Source organism: Tubulanus polymorphus, chromosome 3, assembly GCF_964204645.1.
Source record: "Tubulanus polymorphus chromosome 3, tnTubPoly1.2, whole genome shotgun sequence".
Lineage (NCBI taxonomy): Eukaryota > Metazoa > Nemertea > Palaeonemertea > Tubulaniformes > Tubulanidae > Tubulanus > Tubulanus polymorphus.
In genome coordinates, this window is record NC_134027.1 from 19,071,892 (window position 1) to 19,096,156 (window position 24,265).

At 37.5% G+C, this 24,265-nt stretch overlaps 1 protein-coding gene across 3 annotated transcripts in view; it reads left to right on the forward strand.

The window, feature by feature from the left end:
• The window catches only part of LOC141901127 (GPI-anchor transamidase component GPAA1-like), a 53,563-nt gene that overhangs the window by 25,566 nt on the left and 3,732 nt on the right, over positions 1–24,265 (forward strand). For 2 of the 3 annotated variants that reach the window (XM_074788221.1, XM_074788222.1), the window contains exons 8-12: positions 121–320; positions 1,491–1,644; positions 3,045–3,122; positions 16,135–16,331; positions 23,965–24,141. In XM_074788221.1, coding sequence (XP_074644322.1) covers positions 121–320; positions 1,491–1,644; positions 3,045–3,122; positions 16,135–16,331; positions 23,965–24,141 — 806 coding nt within the window. Of the gene's footprint in view, positions 1–120; positions 321–1,490; positions 1,645–3,044; positions 3,123–4,936; positions 5,046–16,134; positions 16,332–23,964; positions 24,142–24,265 lie in introns of those variants that run through there. The other variant, XM_074788223.1, reaches the window with a different exon arrangement.

Below are 24,265 nucleotides of genomic sequence, written 5' to 3' on the forward strand. Positions count from 1 at the left end.
GACCAAATTTCTGGATTGTAGTTAAAACATTCTGCCCAAATTTCTGGATTGTAGTTATGTTATCAAATGAAAAAAGGATTAGATATTTCAAATCTAACCCAGAAATATTATGATTTTCAGGGTGATTATTGGAACATGGACAGTAAAGAAGGATTTCAACATTCACTTAAGACATATTTATCAATGATGTGGCACCAGGCATCAGGAAGTGTGTCTGGTAATCATGGTTTATATCATCGTTACGGAATTGAAGCCGTTACATTAGCTGGTGTGAAAAGTAGACGGGCAACTTCAAAACAAGGTTTCACTCCTATGGGCAGGTAAGTAAAAGAAATATCATCGTTCTTCGGCGAGGCTGCTGTGCCTCATGATGCCTTCGTTTGAATCTTTGCTGAAAGAGTTTGACCAAAATATGCTGGATTTGTTTTCATTGACAAAAGATTTTAGATTAGAACTTTCATACACCTTGTTCTACTTGTAACTGTAGTAACTTTTAATACAGTAACCGGGGGTAGATTTAAGGAAAAACCTCAGCTGGCCCAGAGGACCAGTGGATTTGATTTGTTACTCACCCTCCGATTATCTGGCCAGCCATGGGCTTGAGCCTATTGCTATCTATACAAATGGAGCAAATATAAATGACATGGTTTCCAAATGAAAGGCTTTTTGACTGAACAACTGAGCATGTATTCATACAAATCATGCATTAAAGTGTTATCCTTTTTCCAATTCCTAGGAAGAAAGAATTGGAAAAAGGGCCTTTTTAAATATAAAGAAGGTTTTACGCAAAAATCTGAACACAAAAATATCAGTTTTAAAAAGCCAATCAAAGAAAAAAGCCTCCTCTACAGAAATCAGCGGGTGTTCACATGAATTTGGTATCGTCTATTGTTTTACTTCTGGGTTTTATTTATGAAAATTTTATTTCGAGCTCGATTTCTGTAAAATCTTAAATTGATAAACATAATTTTTGCTGGTTTTGGGTACAGTTCCAGGCGTTTTTACCGCATGCAGGATTAAGCCGGATTTTGTTTCAATGTGCATGCGTCGAGATGATATTAATTGATCGATTGACCACTAGACCTACAATGGGGCTGATGCCGCACTTGCAGCTGCGTCGTTGTTGCAAGTGCGTGGGAAAAATCTTCCGCGGGGATGTCACAATGCCACGGCATAGTTGTTGTTGCGGCTTTGATGCTAGTGTGCGGCCCACTTTTGCTATCTATTGCATGTGTGTATGATTCTTGAAATAGTTTCCAGTACCAATCTGACTGTTGGCGTGTTTTTGTCTGAAGTACATAAATCATCAATCAAAACAAACTGATTGTGACCCGAATACTCCATGAAACAATTACCATCACTGGTAATTATTCTTAGAGAAGGGACTTATATGGCAGTTTTTATAGACTTGTATGGCAGTTTTTATAGTACTGTAATTGTCGATTTTAAATAGTAACATCTCTCAGAAGGTCATGGTTTTATATTTTCAGGGTGATCGAAGGTATATTCCGAGGTTTGAATAATTTACTAGAAAGATTTCACCAGTCGTTCTTTTTCTACTTGTTGCCGGCCACTCATAGATATGTTTCCATTGGTAATTACATGCCTCCATTTGGTGTGATGGCCCTTGGACTATTACTTAAAATATCCTTTTACAGATCTTCCGCATTTATCAGTCGAACAGTATAGTAGTTTTAACTTGGCTGCCTTTAAATTCTTATTGATTTGGCTATTATTGTTTTGTTATTAATGTATTGGATCCGCTGACTGAGCTAACATGACAATAATATGAAAGGTGAGGATTAGAAACTTCAGAGATCTTTCATGGAAATCCATGCGTTTGGCTGCCGCTATGGTGTTGATGTAAGTCTGTCCCTGCAGTTCTATTAAAGCCCCAAGTCTTAAAAGAACTGAGCATTCATAGTCAGTCCATCTGTCCGGTTGTCCATCCACCTGTCTTTAGACAGAACCTAGTTAGTGTAGTGTCGGATGAGCTTTGATGCAGGGTTGAGATATTTTCAGGGTCTAGATGTTAAAGTATGTGTATGTATCTACCCTACCATCTGCAGAATCAAGGTGGTTGAGTGACGGCCATTGTCTTTCGGCAAAATCAGTAATTTTGCACATTTTTAGGATCAACAGTGTTGATCCTTATAGAATGGTCCTGAGAGTAACTTTCTGTTAGCTCTTGGTGGCACAAATTGTAACCACTGGATATGCACAGCTGATATTTTGTCAATAGGTGGAAAATAGATGGTGGAATTGATATGGCCAGTTTCGTCCATCAGCTCAAAGCCGTTTGGAAGCACTGGGAGAAAATGTGCAAAATTTCAATAATTTTTTTCCCATTCTACTAATCGATGCTTGACCTAGTTTTATGACATCACAGGGAAAGCTCTTCAGAAGGGCATCACTTGGGAATCCCTCTAGAAGGGCTTTCCCAGTGACATCATTATAGAGAACTGTCCTACCACGTACTTGTGACTCATAGGGAAAACCCATTACCATGTATATCAGTTGAACATGCTTACTACACAGTGCACCATGATGATTTCATCTTTATCAGCTGTTTATACGTAATTGCAAATCCAAGAACAAATCGATTTTTGTGCTCAAAACTAAAACGTACTCAGTTGATCCTACTGGACCCATGGTCCTTTATTAAAGTTTTTGTTGGAAATTTTGAAGAAGCTTCGATCAATTTTCTTGCAGCTGGGGGGACGTTGAATGGTGAAATTACATAGTATTTTGATTTTTAGACATTTTAGGGGTCTATGCATATCTTGTTGCCACTTTTAAATGCAAAGTTGTAGTTTATGGCATGTGCTATGATTGTGGCAAGTTTCTTGGGCATTAGTTTCTTTATGTTCACGAGGGGCGATCAAATTTTCAGATTGTCGAACATTTCAGACCACCAGAAGTGGGCATGGTCTTCGCTGACATCTGGATTGATTTACACATGATGATTTTTTTTATCCCAATAATCCAAATAAAGCAATTTTTACTGAATAAACTCAATGATTTTCTCCTTGACCTGTGAGTACGCATTGTCTCTGTGGTTGAATGATGAGAGTAAGGATGAAGTAGATGATCAAGCTGGTGGAGATACGAATATAAAAAAGGTAAACCTATAAAATTCTATTTATCACTTGGATTTGTTTTTCACAACAATAAATGCAACACAAAGCTAATTTCAGTGTTGATCGTAGAATACAACGCGTAGCAACTCGTCAAGCTTTGGTTCATGAGATATACTCATTACTTTCGACTTGTTGAATATTGCCCAGTTGGTTGAATGTCCTGCTAGTAAGAAGTCCAAACACAGATTGTCCCTTACATTAAAGATGTTACATTTATACATTTCTCACGAAACTGTTAAATACACAAATTAGTGTTAAGCCTAGCCTACATCGACACAGCAATTGGACAACTATTTGCCAGGCAGTTTTCGGGGCATGAGAGGAACTGGCTGGATATAATCACTTGCTTGAACGTGTCGATGTGAGATAGCTTACAACTGGTACAACTGGTCCATCTATCTCCAGTTCCAGTCAGTTGCCCGTGTTCTACTTTTGAGCAACTGGTTGTACTCAGTTACTGTCATATCCATCGATGTGAGCACTCCATAATCAAAAACACATGGTTGCAACTGACAAAAACAAAGCAATTTGTCACGTGACTTGAGATGCCCTCGAGAATATTTGCTAGATAACACATCTCAGTTTCTGTTGATGTGTGCGATACGGACCTAGCAACTGGCATGAGCCACGCAGTTGCTGTTTTCATTAGATTTTTCGATGTGAGCGGGGTATGCGCTCACTAGCAACAAGGGATGATAATTTTCCGCCGATCGGCGATATGCATTTCTCAGATCAATGTATATTTGTTGAAAAAATTGGGGGGGGGGGGTTAGGATGATGACTGTGGTTTTTAGGACGTTCGTTAGACGAACGTCCTTATGTGATCGGTTTGCCGGTTGATGACGCACTTCCGATTTGGTTGACGGACGTTTAAGGTCTTTTTAAAGCCAGTTAGTTAGAGATTTCCTCAAATTCCGCATCAGAAATGGTGTCTTCAAGTAGGGATTGAATTTGGTTAAAAATAGTTGGTTAGTTTTTGCTGTGCCCTCTTGAAAAAATGCTCTTCACGCCGTTTATGTGACATCACACATCACGTGTTGCTTATGACGTAGAGGGTATAGTGATCGACAGAAGTGCCATTTTTAAAATCGTTGTATCGTGGATGTTAACTTTAGAGGACCGTACGAAGTCTCTTTAAAGGTGAGTGTCAACATATATGGTGACTTAATTTAATTCTTTGTGAGCGCATAGAGGCCCTGTGAGAATCTAGAGACATTCGCAGCATTGAATACGCAATGGTCCGCTCGACACGCACACACTACAGTACACACATGCTGTCAGTTTGACCTACGTGACTAAATACAGCCGCCATGAATCAGAAGCAATCCACTTCAAATTTTATGAAGTGAATATCATAATTATTATTTATCCGATATACACCAAAAAACCTTTAAGAGAAAGGTATTTGGCGTCGGATTCTGTACCGAAAATCCCGGATTGTAACACTGCATAGTTTTTTTAGTAGGGTTCTTTTAACATTTTGCCTATAAGCCATTTGATTGACACGTGGGGCGGGGCTTGCGATCTGCCGATGACGTCAGATGTAAACAATAATATAACCTCGTGCATCGCGCACATGTGTAAACAAACCTGGCAACAAATTAGATTTTATGGCGCCAAAACTTTTTTGATTTTTTCTTTTGTCCAATGATTTTTCAACTGGAGCCAACTGCTATGCCATTAGATTGTACAATCAAGTATTCACGTTTTATAGACTCTCTCTGAAATAATTCTTGTCCAGGGGACATGTATTGAAATATCTATTGTCGTTGTTTTTGTTTTTTTTTTATTTTTAGGATATAAACAGCCTAGAAGAAACATCATCTGGCAGACACACATTTGACTACAGATCATATCCTGTTATAAAATGTGTTTAATAAATATTTTACTCAAGTTTTCTTGCCATTAATACTTCCTGACTACTTTTATTTTATGGTTATCTAATCACAAGGCAAACATTGGTGGGGTTCTTTTGGCCCTCCGAATATATAGGACCAAAAGGGGTATTTTATGCAATTTGGATTTATTTTTGCTTAGAAAATTTATTCAAATACTTTTTGGCGGGCACATTCAAATTCTGAAGGGTAGGACTAGTCCAACCCCTAAATCCACTTGCATTCAGTCTCATGAGAACTAACTTAAAACGTTAAAACCTTCACCGGCCTCCTACTCAATTTTTTGAATAGATGTAAAACTTATGGCAGAATTTATGGTTGATTCCTCGATTTTTGAATCCCAAAGAATAATTTTTGAATTACGCAGTAGGATGACACTTGAATAGCCGGTATTCAAATTTTCCAATCAATGTGGGAGGTGTCTGGGTCTACATGCGTTTCACAAACGAACGTCCTCTTCTAAAGTTTCTTTCTAGTCCAGCATTGTAGGGATAGATTGGCATGACCATAAAAGCGTTTCCCGATCTATTTTTAAAGGCGATCATTTAGCGGCATTTGTATACTAACAAAGTTTTCTCTGTCGGTTGGCCGACCGCGTGTCTGGATATATGTACATGTATCTACATTATTGATTTTTCACCGAGTGGTGGTCGTTTTTAATACGTACATGCTTGTATTTTAAACACGTGTGCGTAGTGTGACATTGCGATATAGAATCATGTGGAAAATTGTTGAGAGAGTTGGGACGATTGACCCCAGGACAATCGACCAAAAAGAATTTTAAAAAAACTAATGGAAGTGGGATTGGCTGGAGAAAACGGTTGATGGGATTCCTCTCACTGACTTCGTGAGGAAGATAGATATACCGGGGAAAGCTTATTGTCTCTGGTGCCAAACAGAAATAAAATACAGAAGTAAGGGTCGAATTGCGCTTGAAAACCACGCTAAAACACAGAAACACGTTGACATCGTCAAAGAACGGAGATCTAATTACGTACTTCCAGGTAAGTAGGCCTACGTTCACATGCGACACAAGTTTATTTTTGTAAATAAAATTAGACAATTTTCAAGTTTTTCTTAAAGTGTAAAATCAAACCGAATAAAGAACTAGAATTTGCATTCACTTTCAGGTAGTTCGGGAGCCGATGTTGGACGATCTTAAGGGATCTGCCCAATATTCCAAAATCCAAATAATGAACAACAGGCCGTTACGACGACCGCTAAACCTAAAGTCCCAATATCGGACCAGGTCGCAAGCCAGGAGGCTTTAGTTCTTTCATATATTAGCTGAAAACTCATTGCCGTTTTCTCAGTCTCCAAAATTGATTGAGTTGGCAAAAATACTTGCCATGGATCGGGCAGCATTAAGCAAATTGTCTATGGGTTGTTTAGCGGCTTCATATAAGATGCGACTGGGTCTGGCGCAAACCACCTAAGAACAGTTAGCGGATGAACTCAGAAATACGTTCTATTCACTAAACATCGACGAGGCTACAAGCCAATCCACAAAAAAAGTTCTGTCGATCCTTGTCAGTTACTTTAGTGAGAAGGAGAGACAAGTTGTTGTCAGACATTTGGCCTCATGTAATCTTATTTCTACCACTAGCGCATCTGTTTATAGTGCTTTGGTTGAGGTTTTCCAGCAGCGTGATTTAAATTATAACCGATTAATGTCTGTCCTCCTCGACAGCTGTAACGTCATGAGAGGTAGTAAAACTGGCTTGGAGAAGTTAATAAAGGATAATTTGGCCCAGCATTTGCTTGACATCGACGGTGATTCGATACATCACACTCACAACGCTCCGAAACATTTCACAAAAGAATTTGATGGATTCATAGAGAAATTGATAACCGATATTGCAAGTGATTTGCATTTTTCTAATGACATAGAAAACTGGCTCCAAATTATCCTTGATCTCTTAGGCATTGGGTTTTCGATGCCCGAGCGGTACGTCGGAACCCGATGGCTATCAGTCCATGATGCGGCATCAGACCTTATTCGCAAAATCGATGGATATACTCTGCTGTACTATGCATTTATACAGAAAGACAAAATCGTGTATTTGGCTCTTTGTGTTGACATATATATATATTCATTCTTTATTTTGCTCATAAACATGAATTAAATATAAATTACATAATTTTTTTTTTTTAACATATATTAGCAGGGTGAACCTGTTAAAAGTTTTCACTTGTAGCAACAGGTACCCAAATACACACTTCACTCTCACCAACACATTCATACTTTCGCATTCACACATGATTTTCTACTGCTACAGGCATACAAAAATAGGTATATAATAGTAAGATGATATAGGTACAGTTACATTGTTTGATTAATTCATTGGGGTTTTTTCTTAATAATGATTAATAATTACTAATTTTGAATTTCTTATAAGCTGACTTAAAGATCTCTAGGGAAGGTGATGATTTGAAAATATTACTCATTTCATTCCAAAGTTTTGGGCCATTGTAACTAAGGAAATTTCGGCTAAAGTTATTTCGGCATAAGGGTAGTACAAAATAGTTTGTGTGGCGGGTTCTGCGATTTCTGTTTAACTCGAAGAAGCCATTGAATACATCTGGTAAAAGGTTTGATACATACATGTACATAAATTGGGCAACTTGTAATTTGTTAACGTCATCTGCTTTTAGAATTTAAATTATAGTTCTGATTACCTTTTTTTGAAGAAGAACAATCCTATTTAAGTTAGTGTGGTGGTTTCCCCACACAATATTACAATAGTATATATGTGGATAAATCATAGTATAGTATAGTTCAATAAGAATCTTCGTGGGCAAGTATGTTGCCAGTCTGCGGATGATACCAACATGTTTCGAGATTTTTTGAGAAGTTTGCTGGATATGTGGTTTCCAATTGAGATCCTCGTCAATATATACACCTAGAAATTTGGAGTAAGGCAGTTTTTTTAAGATGTTACCATTTAAAGAAACATGTAAGTCAGGTTTTTTTCTAGCTCTGCTGAAGATAAGATAATGTGTTTTTACTAGATTAAGTGATAATTTGTTTGCACAGAACCAGATGAATAGCTTTCCTAATTCTTGATTCACAATATTTTCAAGGATATCAGGGTTTCTATGACTAGCAAAAGTGTTGGTATCATCCGCAAACATGATAAATCTAAAAATTTCTGAAGCATTTGTACAATCATTTATATAAAGAATGAATAATAAGGGTCCTAGTATAGAGCCCTGTGGTATTCCACAGCTTATAGTTCTTGGGGTAGAAATACAATCTTTATATTTTACAGACTGCTGCCTATTAGTTAAGTAGTTTTGAAACCATAATAGAGCACTTCCTCTAATGCCATAATGTTCTAGTTTGGATAACATAATTTTGTGGTCAATCGTATCAAACGCTTTAGATAAATCTAGAAATATACCAACTGTTGTTTCTCCTCTAACTAGCGTTTCGATAATCTTATTAGTTATAAAAGTTAATGCCATTGCCGTTGAATGGTTTCGGCGAAATCCAAATTGAGAATCACTTAACACTTTGTGTCGATGTAGAAAACGATTGATACGGTTGTACATTATTTTTTCCAGGATTTTTGAAATACAGGGTAGTATAGATATGGGCCTATAATTGTTGAATAGTTCTTTATCATCTTTTTTATGTATAGGGATGATAACAGACATTTTCATACTCTCCGGTATTTTTCCGGAGTTTAAGCTACAGTTGAAAATATGCATTAGAGGAGTTGATATAAGATCAATTACGTTTTTGACGATTTTCTGACTAATATCATCAATTCCGCAGCTATGTTTGGATTTGAAGTTCTTCACAATCATTTCGATTTCTTTCGTAGTTACTGGAACTAAAAATGCACTCTCGAAAATTCTGTTGGTTAAAAAAGAATCAAATTTTGTTTCCGTGAAAGGTATTTCATTGGCCAAGCATGGACCAACATTTATAAAAAAATTATTAGTTTTGTTGGTCCATTTCTTGATTATTTGTTAAGAACCCGTCTACATCTTTGAATTTCTCAGGATATTCATTTTTGGTATTTTGTTTATTCACACAAGAGTTAATAGTTTTCTTATGTTGTTTCTAAAGTTTGCTTATGATCATTTGCCGATTCCTCGAACTTTCGAATATAGTATATTTTTTTTGCTTCTTTCAGACAATTATTGAATTTATTACGGTAATTTTTGTAAAGATAACTAGATGCAGGGGTCTTATTATGGATATATTTCCTGTACAAATAGTTTTTTTGTTTTAAAGATGCTAGGAGACCTTTAGTCATCCATGGATTTTTCCTGTCTTTATACATATTGAATTTTCTATGCTCAATATTAAAACAGTCATCATATAGCCGTTTGAATTTTTCAATAAAATTGGTATATGCTAGGTCAGTGTCATTTTGGAGTAATATCCCATGCCAATTTTCTGTCATAAGCCGCCTTCTAAATAAGTTTGTATTTCTGTCACAATAATTCCTATAGCTGATAAATTTGGGTTTCACATGGGTGATTTTCATATCAATAGTAGTGAATATTGGCATGTGATCAGAAATGTCCGACATCAATATGCCTGATTTGCTAGTACAATTAAAGTTTATAAAAATATTATCTAACAGAGTGGAAGAAGTACTCGTAATACGAGTTTGTTTATCTATAAGGGGAACAAAATTTTCACTGGAGAGACAAGAAGTAAAATTATTAGTCGGTATATACTTGTCGTTCAAAATGTTTATATTAAAGTCTCCCATGAGAATCACTCTATGAAAGTTAGATAATTTATCTGAAATGGTAGAAAATTCCTTTACGAACTTATTAATATTCAGATTTGGCGGTCTGTAGAATATCGCAAATTTAACTTGTCTGAACCCACGAAAGATGAGATTAAAAAAATATATGTTGCTGCTGCCGCCAAATGGAAAAATCTGACGGCGGAAGGAAAAGAAAGAAAGCTACGAATTATCGATAAACTCATCATTCAGCGTAAAAAGCTTAAGCTTTATGTGCATTTTTACACGGCGGTATTGCCAGTTCTAAAAAGATATGTACTCTTATTCCAAACTGTTGAAGAGCCATGTGTCCACAAGCTCTAAGATGAGCAATGTCAATTATTCAGGGATTTCATTTCCCTTTGTGTTAAACCATCTGCGATTCCTGAATCGGATCGAAAGTTGTCTTCTCTGATAATCTCAGAAAACCTCCTGCCAACCACTGAGATGTTCATAGGCGAATCTGCATCCCAAATAATTGCGGGGGAAAATAAATCATCCCAGTTTGTCAAAGACTTTCGTGATCGTGTCGAGAGGGCCTATCTCAATACTGCCCAGTACCTCGCTAAAAAAATGCCTATCGACGATAAACTTCTCCGGTATATCTCGGCGATAGACCCAAAATGCCAGTGACATGAAACGGCACTGAAATATATGAAAAAACTCCCACAATTAGTCGTGAATGTTCTGGCTAATGAAACGGAGATCAACTGTTATAAATTAGAAGTGCATAAATTCCACTCGGAGTCCAGTCTGCCAGCAGCAGTTGATAAAGATGGAAAGCAAGTTAGAATCGATTCCTGGTGGGCTGCTGTACATGATTTGGGCAAATATCCATACCTCTGTCGCATGGTATTTGCTTTACTAACCTGTTTCAGTTGCCCAGTTGTCGAGAGCTCGTTTAGCATTATGGGCGAAATTCTGAACAGCACAACCAATAGACTTCATGTCAAATCTTTCAGCGCAATCCAGAGTGTGAAATACAGATTAGGCAAAACGTCAGCTGTAGACTTTTTCAAAAGAGAAGATATTCTTCATGACCCTGTGTATCCAAATCTCGTTAAAAATATGAACACTGCAGCTAAACGATACAAGGATGAATTGCAGGGTGAAAAAGATAAGAAAGCGGCTTGTATGGAGGAACTTCAGGCTAAAGAGGTTAAGAAAGTTTCAAAACGCAAATCCCGCGAACAGTGCATGTCAGCTGCAAAGAAAGCCCGAGAGGCACATGTATCTGCTATGCGTGCAAAACAACGACAAGCTAAAAGACATAAGCAGATGGAACTTGTAAGACTATTAAAAATGAAGTAATCTCTGGCTTGTCCACTATTGGAAAAACATTTATGTGTTTTGTTAAATAAAATGATGCCGACTGACTGTACTGACTAGGTACATGTAGTTTGTTTAGATTGGTAATGATGTATACATGTGTTTTATAGAATATTTTTCCAAACCTTACTTCGTTAGAAAATTCATAAGATAACCCACTGTTCTATTTTAGTTTTTTTTATGGAAATCTAGCTTGTTGTAATATCAGTACTGATAATAGTTCATTAATAAAGGATGCTGGAAAATAAAGTCTAATTCAATTATCTATTGCGTGGGCAAGTGTTCGTCGCTTTCAAGAAGATTGATCAATGTGGGATTCGAACCTACTAGACGTATCGGCCCCACTCCGCGCGGTTGCGCCACCACGCGGGATTTACGCGAAGCAGCAGAGACAAACATGGCCACTCTCTCAATTTTCAATGATAGAAATCGTGTGTGCATTTCAATTATTTCGGCTGTTAGGGTTTTAAGGCACAATATAAGTTGATGATGTGATATGGCGATGTTAATTAATGATAATTCCGCAGTGAAGCTAGTCACGAACGGTGCCGATTGAGTGTACAGCTGCCAAAAACACTGAAATGTGCGTAGTTGCGTAACTATTTGCATTGAATTGCAGACAAAACATGAAGCCTTTATGGCCGTTTGAAAAAAAATTATACCAATCGAAATTGTAAAATAAAAATGAAATAGAACCTAAGTTACAATTCTGGCCATTTCTAAAATGTTCTTTCTAATTTTTAGTCAGTGCGGAACGTTTAGTTTTCCAACAATAATGAGGGGTGGTAGGTAGTCATGCAATTCAAGTCATCATTTATTACACGTTACTTCCGTGTTGTTGAAAATCTTGCGAGTCCTCCACCAAACCCCAATGAACAATGTGATCTGTGTGCTGGCCACAAATGCACACAGATCACACTACACTACCCATTACACACTCCAGTACCCACAGCTTTCATATATCCATCCAAATATTTAGTGTCTTTTTTCCTGGTTACATTATAGTTGTCTCTGCATCAATTATGTCCCTGCCATCTTGGAACTAGCAGTGTGTTGTGTAAAACATGGACGATGTTGTTTGATTTTTTGGCTTTGCTGAGTGAAATTTCAACTGGAAAACTGCTGAAAAACGACCTGAGACGATGTGAAAATAAAAAATTTTCTGGGAGAGGGCCCCGGACCCCCCGTAATTACTTTGCGCCTACGGCGCTCGTTTCCGCCTTTTCAACATTGGTCTGTTATCATCCCTGAGCAACTCACTAGCAACTAGTTGTCTCCTGTCGCTTTGTCGATGTATGCTTAGCTTTAGACAGAACTTTGCTCATAGACATGTACATGACTACAAACTGACAAATTATTAATTTGTCAACTAACTGAGTAAAACAAACAGTTAATGGCATATAGTTTTGCTAAACAACTCTGGGTGAAGCTTCATATGAGAAAGTAAGAATAAGGGCGAACTTTGAATTTCATAGTTAGCCGACTAGTGGTCATAGCAAATAAACCAACACACTATAGTTTTGTCTTGTTGGCCATCAAAAACGTTTTTTTTAAAGGAAAATATGAACAAGTTTTAACACAAGTTTTGATATGGTTCATTCCAAGCATCAAGTGATGTGCTTTTAAACTTGGTGTGTGTAATGGGGTAGGTCTGTGGACAACATTTGCCGATAATAAGCTATCTCGCTCTTCCAATATGGCCGCCAAGACGAATCTTGAATTTCTTGTTGGCACTGAACTCTTGACCATTAAATAACCTGTGATTTCTTTTAAATTTGGTACGTCCACTAATTCTACCTATTGAGGTTCTCAAGTTCCTCGCTCTTCCAATTTGCCCGCCACAGTGGGTATTTGAATACCAAATGTAGTTCTATTTTCTTCAAAGTTGGTAGGTATAATTTGCTAGGTCCATCGATTACATCAATTGCAAATCAGCTTTCTCACGGTCCCAAAATGGCTGCCATGGCGGCTAGACGCACATCTTTAATTTCGAATTAGACTTCCCCATAATACTCAAGCTTCTAATTCTTTTAACTCAATGACTACGTTAAGCCGCAGTTAGCGGCTCGCCGGTATTTACCGTTGCATACGGAAAGCCGCTGAGAGTGGTTTTCATGACGTCACAAATGTAAACACTGCCCCATTTGAACTACACGTGATTTTAACCAATCAGATTGCAAGTAAACAATATTATGAATTATGTGAGGGAATCCCATGGAATCCCGTACGCAACGCATCATAGACACTATTGAACATGGGAAGTACCAGAAGGGGAATCCCTTGTTAACCCAAATGGCAAAAATTCCGTCTGCTGCGCGCAATTTTTAATTTCGGAGTGAATGAGTTGATAAATATAGCAACGATTTATCTTAACCATTTAAATTGTGGTGGCTATGTTAAATTTTTCTTGTCAGCAGTCTAAGGATCACACCTACAGAAATTTGCCATGTTATTATTCGAGTTTTCTCTGAAATGTTGTTGGTATATTGTACTTGTTCACTGTTCACTGTGTGTGAAAACTTAACTTATAACATACCGGGTGACATAAATGGCGTCACGCCACTTTCTAGTCATCTACATGTTTGGGTTGAATATTGCTTCATTTATGCCTTAATGATGTAGTCATGAAGGTTATAAAATGGTAGTGAGTCGATGAAGTCATTTTCGTGTCGCCACTTATGACTTGTTGGTGGGAGTTCAGAGGAAGATTTGTCAAACAAATAAATACTTTAATCTTATTAATGCAGAGTGTGAAATTTTGCTTTTTTCGATTTCCCTAAATTATTAGAAAATGCCGATAGTAAGACCGTAGGAAAGTTTTTATCGTTGAATGGGCGAATCACGGCGGCAGAGTGTACCTGTGGTAAGGCGGAAATAGTTCCACGTGAAGGTAAAACTTTTAAATGATTAGACAGTTGGAGGTGGTTTATCAACTTTTTAGCTCCGCTGTGACCGAAGTGACCTAATGGGTTAGGGGGTGAGCCGTCGCTGTCCGTCCATTCGTTCGTCAACTTTTCCTTCAAATCGCTACTTGTCCTACAGTTTTAATCGGATCAATTCCAAATTTGGTATGAATGTTCTATGGACCAAGGCCTACAAAGTTACTGAGCGATTTTTTGGATTTGTCCCCCAGGGGCGCCCCCTGGGGGTGGAGTTTCTATTTCTTCAGGGGCGCCCCCTGGGTGGAGTTTCTATTTCTTCAAATCGCTACTAGTCCTACAGTTTTAATCGGATCAATGCCAAATTTGGTATGAATGTTCTATGGACCTAAGCCTCTAAAGTTATAGAGCCATTTTTTGGATTTGTCCCCCAGGGGCGCCCCCTGGGGGTGGAGTTTCTATTTCTTCAAATCGCTACTTGTCATACAGTTTTAATCAGATCAATTCCAAATTTGGTATGAATGTTCTATGGACATAGGCCTATAAAGTTACAGAGCCATTTTTTGGATTGGTCCACCAGGGGGCGCCCCTGGGGTTGGAGTTCCTATTTCTTCAAATCGCTACTAGTCCTACAGTTTTAATCAGATCAATTCCAAATTTAGTATGAATGTTATATGGACCTAGGCCTATAAAATTACGGAGCATTTTTTGGATTCATCCCCCAGGGGGCGCCTCTGGGGTTTGAGTTCCTATTCTAATTGCCACTAGTCCTACAGTTTTAATCGGATCAATTTGGTGTGAATGTTCTTTGGACCAGGGACTATGAAGGTACAGAGCCACTTTTTTGATTTGTCCTCCAGGGGGCGTCCCTGGGGGTGGAGTTTCTATTTCTTCAAATTGCTATTAGTCCTACAGTTTTAATCAGATCAAGTCGAAATTTGGTATGAATCTTCTATGGACCAATACCTACTAAGTACAGGGCCCTTTTTGGATTTGGCCAAAAGGGGGCACCCCTAGGTATGCAGCTTCCATTTCTTCAAATCACACAATCAAAGGTACCTAGTGTCTGACATTCTACTAAAAAATCCCGGATTGATTCACCGCATATTTTTTCATAGTGAGCATTTTAGTATATGAATCAATTAAGATGATGATTGACAGACGCGGATGCGGTTGTATCAGCTGTTGAAGACGTTCGATGGAATTGAATACATTCGACACAGTAATTCGCCTGTAATTTGCGATGAATCTTTTTGAAAAAAAGCTGAAGATTGGGTCTGGCGAGATGTCCACCCCTATTGTAAAAAAATGTCATTGGTGATCAAATATGGCTGCCATTGGGGTAGCCATCTTGAATTTCTTGTTTGTACGATGCAGCCCTCAATTCTTGATGGATTTCCACAAAATTTGGTGTGAGGATCAGGGTAGGTAAGCTGTCCATGCATTTTGTAAATGGAGGTCATCGGCTTTCAAATATGGCCGCCAGGTCAGCCATCTTGAATTTCTAGTACGAAACGGCCTGCAATTCTTGATGCATTTTCATGATACTAGGTTTAAGAATTTTGGTAGGTTAGATGTCTACCCCTTATTGAAAATTGGGTTCTAGTATGGCCACCAGGGTTGCCATCCATCTTGGATTTCTTTTCAGCACGATACCTTCACCAATTCTTGATGCATTTTTTCATGTAGTGTGATCTTTGGGGCAGCTAAAATTGGCTTGTCTTTTCATGTAAGGATATATTAACAGAAAATTAACATTATTGCAACGTAGCCTATACCATCTAAACTTTGTAAAACTTTGTAAAACTTTGAATACTGATTCATTCTTCTTCTACTGCGTCATGAAGTTATAAGGCCCGTGGGCCTCTTGTTACAATCTTTGCTCAACACCAGTGATATTCGTGTGCATTATCAATGAGGTAGGGTTAACAGTCATCTCTCTCTGTATAGAGCAAAATTAACATCTAATTACCATCATTAATCTATGTGCAGTTACTCAATTGCTTTCAGGTAGAAAGAAGAGTCAAAATATCTAAAACAACATTGTAGTTATGTACAGGGTTTAAATCCATGACCAGAATTCTCTAATAAATGATTAGTTACCAGCACTTTATTTGTCATAATTGGATTTTATTTCTAGGAACAGAAGCCAAACCCATTTTTGAACATCATTCCATACCTGATAGTGAGTCAGTTATACGGATTGGTGGCATTTATGATTCCGTCATTCCTATCAACTTCTGCCAAATCGTTTTCGATGGAAATTTCTGAAGCGCTGACTCTTGGTATTATTGCACTGTGGTTGTCATGTATTCTATTTCCGTGGATGTTTAAAAGGTAACTATTTTGAATTATTTTGCACACATATGTCAAACAAATGCAGGTAGTTCATATATATGAGACGGTTGTGGATTTCTGGAGGAACATTGACTCCACTCTGCCACTGTGCGGGATTTACGCGAAGCAGCAGAAACAAACATTGCCACCTTTTGAATTTTCAATGTTAGAAATTGTATATGAATTTCCATTAATTCAGCTGTTAGGGTTTCAAGGCACAATATGACGAGATGATGTGATATGGCGATGTTAATAAATAATAATGCGGCAGTGAAGCTAGTCACAAACTGTCCCGATTGAGTGTACAGTGGTCAAAAACATATATTTGCGTAGTTATATAACTATTTGCAGTGAATTGCTGACGAAACATGAGGCCTTAATGGCCGTTTACAAAAAAATTATAGCACACAATTGAAAGATAATGATGATATACAACTTAAGTTAAAATTATGGCCATTTCTAAAATTATATTACTAATTTGTAGTCAGTGCGGAACAATTCAATTCAAGTCATGATTTACCACATGTTACTTCCGTGTTGTTGAAAATCTCGCGAGAATGGCGCAACATTGAAACTGGGTATTAACTACACTAACTATGATCGTTGTGATCTTTGTGCTGCCACAAATACACACAGATACTACCCATTCAACACCCAACTACCCACAGCTTTGATATAACCATCCTATTATCTAGTGTGTTTCTCCCTGGGTATAGTATATGTTGAAATCTACAGTATAGTAGTATAGTAGTGTATTTATTTTTCATAATTCATACATACAATGTCATATTTGGACAGGTTTTTTGTGCACTGTATGGTTATGAAGGATCCAGTGCTAGCCAGTTGGCTGTGCTTAGGATTAAGGCACTGGACCCTGTGTATGGTGCGTTCGGGTGCAGGGTGCAAGAACAGAGTAATAATTATAATTATATAAAAATGAAAATAATAATAATTATAGAAATAATAGTAATAAATATAGCTGCAAAGCAGCGATAACGGGTTTTCTGCACAGTCTTAGAATCCTGTTCAACGGTGGATTTCGACAAAGCATTTGATAAGGCACAACATCAGCCATTACTAAACAGGCTATTTGGAAACAGTATCAATCATAGGTTGCTCAAATGGCTCAGCAGTTATCTCTGAACGAAAACTTGTAGCCGAAATCAACGGAACGCCTCATCTTGGAATAAGTTGGTCTAACTAGTGGAGTCACGCAAGGTAGTATCCTAAGTCGTCTTCTGTTTAATGTCCTGACAAATGACATACACAGTAATCCAAAATATACCAGACCGAGTAAATTTCCGAAACGACCTTAACACGCGCGTTCGACCAAAAAACTTAACGTTCCGACAAGAAAATCTTGTTCGAATGAAAACAATTCTGTTTGATCGAACAATACGCTTTTTGTTTGAACCAAAACTTTTCTTCATTCTGACAAAAAATGTGTTCGAATAAAAAGCTATGTTATTGTTGAAATGAAAAACTTTTTGTCCCGGCAAAAAAATTTGGTTGATCGAAAACAATTTTTTTCGAACGAATGTTTGAATGAAAAAAATTCTGTTCAATTGAACGAAATACTTAATACTTTAGGTTCGGAGAAAAAACTTTTTACAATATACTTGGTCGAACGAAAAACTTAATGTTCTGACAAAAAAATTCTGCTCAAATTAAAACGATTCTGTTCGATCGAACGATTGTTCAAACGAAAAACCTTTCGTTTGGACAAAAAAAAGTTTGTTCAACTTTGTTCTAACGATTTTTTCAAATTGGTTCAATCGAACAGAATATTAATGGTTCCAACGAAATAAATTTTGTTCCGACAAATGAATGTTCAAGCGAAAGGTCTTATGAACTTAAAGCCGAACGTAGGTTGGCCTTGCTACGCGATGCGATCCTCGCATTGCATAACAAGTTTCGGTGCAAGTCGGTTGCGATACGATTGTCAGCGACTGTGTGCGACTAGTTTCTGCCAGTCGCAAGAGTGCGTAGGTCGGTTGTGACAGTCGTGTTGCGTCGTAGAAAGTAGAACAAGTGCGACTCCTTGTGACTGGCGTTGCTGACAGTCGCGACCTGTCCCAAGGGAGCGTGGGTCGATGAGTCGTTGCGACACAATCGTCGCTGGCGGTTGCAGTGAATGGTATTGCAGTGAGTCACAAACCGTTGCAAGACCGACTTACGCCCGGCTTAAGTCATTAGGAATTAATGAAATACCAGTTTCATTTATGATGAAAAACTCAAATGAAAAGTCTGGCTTATAAAGCTGTCTGCTGAGACGAAATTTTCAAAAAAATCTTCTTTTTTGCCAATAAAATTGATAATTGTGATTGATCGTTGCAAGTCAGAACCAGTTAATCACTAATTAACATGCATTTTAATAAATCTGATTCCTCCTTTACAGTGAGCTTAGCTTTTACCTCCTAGAGGCTACTAGCCTATGTATACCTATGTGTATGGGTAGGCCTAACATCCGGACAGATTGGTCGTAGGCCTATGGAATAACAACCCTCCTAAATATCGTAAATTTAGTTTTGAAGTTCAATCAAATGAGTCCGTTAATAAACGCAACAATTATGCTGTGTTTGTTTGAGACAGTAAAGCTCAGTGCCGGTAGGCCTTAAGCATTAAGGTGAATCCGTTAATAAACGCAACAATTATGCTGTGTTTGTTTGAGACAGTAAAGCTCAGTGCCGGTAGGCCTAAAGCATTAAGGTCGTGTAAAACTCGATAATCACTTCAAGCGACACAGCGAACGATCTCCTTTCCCCCACAGCAAACGCTTACTCCGAATGTCAAGTGTGAGTTCTCATACGGATAGGAGAGTGTTATATACTTGTATTTAGTAAATACCTTGTGCATTTGACAATGATCGGTATGTACTGTAGGAAATATAGAGTATTGATGGTATTGATATAGAGGTTGAGGCCCGCGGCCGAATAAAGTAATATATTCTTTTATTTTGATACCTCGTCGACACAACAGCTTTTCTCCGCTATATCTCTTTGGCGTGTTTAGTTTAGGCTTACGACTCCCCGGTACACTAATGATTTATCTTAGTAAACACACGGTTAATTTGGTAGAGAAAAATAGGTATTGTTAAACTAACTGCTTGAAGCCCGCGGCCAAATCACTGGTAGTAATAAATGTACTCGATTTGATTCTCATGTTTAGGAGAAACTCGCAGCTGATCCCCGGAACGACGATGTAGTGACACACGTCGATTACGGCTATTACGGCTTATGTTTACGGCTTGACAGTGCTTTTAAAATCTTAAGTAGTAAATTTCCTGTGTATCGGTAATATGATTTGATGAGGAAAAAGGGTTATTGTTAAAATTAGTTTTTAAAAACCGCGACTGAATGTGCAATCCTTGGGTAATAAATTTGTTAATTTATGCTTGAATTGATAATCGACGTGACAAGAAACGTGCGGTAGATTTCGGAAAGACGACTTAGAAAAACATGTCGGTTCTTTGGGGCTCAATTTTCGATGTTTACGGCCCGACAGTGCTTTTGTAACGATGATTCGTGAAAAAACACGCTGAGTATTTGTAGATCTCAGTGAGCTGAACGATATCATACAGATTGTATCGACAACAGCGGCAAGGTAACAAAGCCTTTGTTCTTATAGTGAAAATAGGGTGACATAAAATAGTAATAATAAATATAGCTGCAAGCAGCGATAACGGGTTTCTGCCTTTCTGGATAGAATGTCGTTCAGGGATGCGAGCAAAGATTTCACCCGAAATCAGTTCGTTACATTCCGTTTTTTTGAAAGAGTGCCACCTAGGGGTCAACTCACAACATGGATATGTTGACCCACATGTGCTACTATGCGCATGTGCTACTACGCGCAAAGTACTAATGTGCCAGGTTTGGGGGGAAATAACATCGAGAAGAATGAAGCTACGGTGTTTTTACCATTCCCTAGTGACAGTTTAAGCGCATATTCGGTTATTATTAGTTTGGGAAAAAAGTCGACTAGATAAGAAAACCGAATTTGGCCGAAGCACAAATTTGGCCTATAGGGTAAACTATGCAGGAGGGAAGGCCTTATAGTGTTACTATTAGTAGAGGAGTGACAAGTCAGTCTGACAAGTCAAGCGATCAGATGGGGACTACAATTCACATATGAAATTGACGTCCAATAACCATTATAAAAACATAATCATGAACGGTACCATCACTCCCCATTACTGACTGTCACTGGTCTCTGGCTAGCAATCATTCTTTATCGGTGCAGTGGGTAGGTATTTTCAACTGACTTTGTTCTTCTATGACATTACGATCGCCGCTGCGTCACGATGTGATGTACATGTACAAGGGACCTCCAATTTGAATGTAAACTGACTTTAGACCATTTAATATCAACGATGACAAGGTATCACCGACGCTGCCATTTTCTGACGCTAACTAGTATGACCCGTCTTTTTGACTGGACCAATTCAATTCAATTAAGAAAATGCGTACCGGTACAATAAATAAATAAACCGCTGATATCCACGAACAAAACTATACTATTATAGAATGTTTAAAAGGAACTGCTTTTAATAACAGTATGAATAAACTTACTTCACAAACAAGGAAGTACATTTTTAACTTGTGAATGGTCGAACCCCAGTTATTCACAGTAACCTGTGATTTGGATATTCTCGGAGCCTTCCTTCTTTATTTATTTATAAAATGACGTCACAAACTTTCAGATTCACGCCAGTATGCGCGCCATGATTGATGATTGCTATTTCCACCGGTGCTATCTTTCAGTAACTTCAAGTTTAAAATAGGAAGCACAGTACATCCATAGAAACTACGTGCAGAAAGAGACTGTTATATTATTATCAGAGTTTAACATTTCGTTTCAAAGTTGTTAGTAGTCAAATCTAATAGAAGATGATTTTTATGTGATGAAACTCAGTGGAAAATATGTTAAAATAATAATCAGCAGGAATCCAATAGGGTTTCTGCCGAGGCAGCTAAAACCCTAATAATCATGCGAATTTCAATAGGGTTTTCTGTGATGTAACAGAAAACCATAATAAAATGATAATAATGGTGATGATGATGATAATGATAATAATAACAATAAAGATAGATAATGAAGTAATAAGTTAATAGTAATAATAATAATAGCCTGATAATGCGGAATTATATGTGGTGATAATAAGATAATATATAATCACTAGAAATGATAATTACAGAGTAACACTATTTATGTAAGCATACTTGCTCACTGGTTGGATACATGCATGACAGGGTGCTAGAAGCATGTTTATTGAAGTCTATAGATTGATATGTGAATTCTAGTATTTATTGATTATAGCACGGTTATAGGAGGTTATAAACACTTCAAGTGTCTTCAACTTACGAAGGTTAGGACTTGTGTTATGCCACAAGATTGGTACTTCAGCTAAAAACGAATGGCATTTTTTGATTTGTGGGGCTCTGTCCGGGGAAAATTACTAGATCTAGTTTCGTATTTGTGGGATTGCGCATTTTTTTAGAATAATAAGAGAATGGGATTAGGCAATTGTTCATAATAGTATTGATAGGCAAATTTAAGGGCATCAAGTTTAATCATATCAATTTCATCAATTTTGAGTTTTTTAAAGAGGCCTGATGTGAGAAAGTTATATGCAGCATTACTTATTATTCGGACTGCCTTCTTTTGGAGTTTAGTCAAAGTATTTACATGTGCACGAGAAATAAGGGGACCCCAGACAAGTAATCCATATGTCAAATGACTGTGTATATCTATATCAAGGTTACTTTGAGATTTTCATTATTGTATAGGATTTAAAAGTTCATTACATCCATCACGCTGTAGTCCGGTTTCATAAGAAAACCATAAAAATGGTTGAAAATGACTTGTACTGTGAAATTGGATTTACTTCCATAATTTGCCTTTTTGGTTTACCTTTGTCAGCAGTATGAGGTTGGCATTGAGCCAATTCATGTAAAATCGCGGTGCGTTTTTTTTATGTGAGCATTTTTTTCATTGGTTCTCGGGTTAAACGACGTATAATTGATGCGATTGAAGACATGACGAACCCCCGTCGATGACATGGTCAACTTTGTTTAAATTCCTCTAAAAACTATTTTTGGCGGGAAAATTCTTAGCTCTTGCGTATAAAATTGCAATGACCTCGATTGGGGGGTGTCGTCTCTACGAGCGAATGTGATTGGCTGTTTTTGGGATTATACGGGGAATTCCGGTGCTACTAAAATAATTATGGTAAAGCCATTAATGGCGAACGTTTCATTGGACTAGGTGCCGTATATGTGCAAATTTTAAATGCTCATTGCTGGTGAGAATATAATTATTTCACATATCGCCATAGGTATTGTTTCATTTTAATACCCGGTGAATGTGTGGATTGAGATTGAAGTGAACGTTCACTATACAAGGCCTCCACATGCGCGGGAGTGCTAACATTAGAATGTTGCGCACACAAACACACTCTGCTTGTAACCCTGCTTGGCGCGTGCATGTTTGGTATGATAAGCTGAATAATCGTCGAATATGAGCGCTGTGTTTTCTGTTTGATAGAATTTGTAATAAATTGTAATTTCTTGTGACCTGAAAATACTAAGCAGCAAACTATAGGTATAGGTCGAGGTCTGAATATTGTAGTGGTAAATTCCAGGATTTAAAACGATCTAATACTACGCCCCGGTTTTAGCTTCCGCGGCCATACATTGGAAAAGGTTTCGTTTCCAAGACTCAATATTCAGCCACCCTCTGATATGTGACATCATATGAATTTCATTTGAATATTTTTTCATATTGTGAAAAATATTTCTTTGAAAATATAAAATAGTTTCCAATGCGGCGCCTACCTGTAGCCTAAGAAATTTTGGACGTAGACCATAAACAAATGTTTATCTTTGGTCTTATTTGACTACAAAATAATTCTTAAAGAAAGTTGAAATACAATATAAACTTCTAGAACTTTGAAGTCACGAATTAAAAAGATTTTTCAAGCAATGCCCTCACTCCAAACAACCTCTAGCTTTCAAGGTAGACCACACTCATGGGCAATTTATTTTGAGGAAGTGCCTTCTTTTCTTCGGTGATGTAGAAAAAATTGGACCTGGATCTGCCCTTCTCTCTTTTTGAAGCCAAATTTTTGATTGCCGCGGCCAATTGCAAATTTTGATAGGTTCAAATATTGCTGCGGTGAATTTACTTAAATTTCGTCGTAAAAATGGTAAAGAAAGAGAAAAAAAAATTATTTACGCTGCTGAAGTCGCTACTGTTCCAACGCCACTGAAACTCTGATATTGGCTATACCTTAAGATGTGTACATGTGGTCTGGAAATGTTTACAATCTGATTTAAAAGTTTCTTACAATACCATTTGATATGAAATATAGCTTCATTGCTACTGAAGTCATCCATGGATAATTCCACAAGTGTTGTGATCAGTCTCCAAGCTAGTTTTGGGCCAAAAGATCCATTAAAATCATCAAAAGTATTTCAATGGTAATTCAGTCTCGGAGTGCCAAGTGAACCATTACATGCAAATGAAATAAGAACGTGCTGCCATCTATCAGTAATATCTGGTCTCTCATGTATGGAAGTCTGTAGAATTTCTGTAAGCTCTGAGTAATGTAGTCTCTTTTTCATTTTCTACTCAGGAAAAAGTTCTTAGATGACGAGACGTATAGAAACAGTTGGATATTACTAAAATGCTTAGCTTTGCTACATCAAGCACTGATTCTATACGGAGTTGCAGTGATGAATATATCTTTAGGATTCTTTCTAGCTGCTGTATTGGTACCAGTCAGTTTACTGTTGAATCCAGATGTAAACAGGTCAGTAAAACTGTAAATTGATATCCATTCATTACTAGGTTTTTCGGAAACCCTGAATATCCTCTACATATTAACTCATCAGTCACTCAGTGATGCAGTCTTATAGAAGCATCCCTGGCTTTCA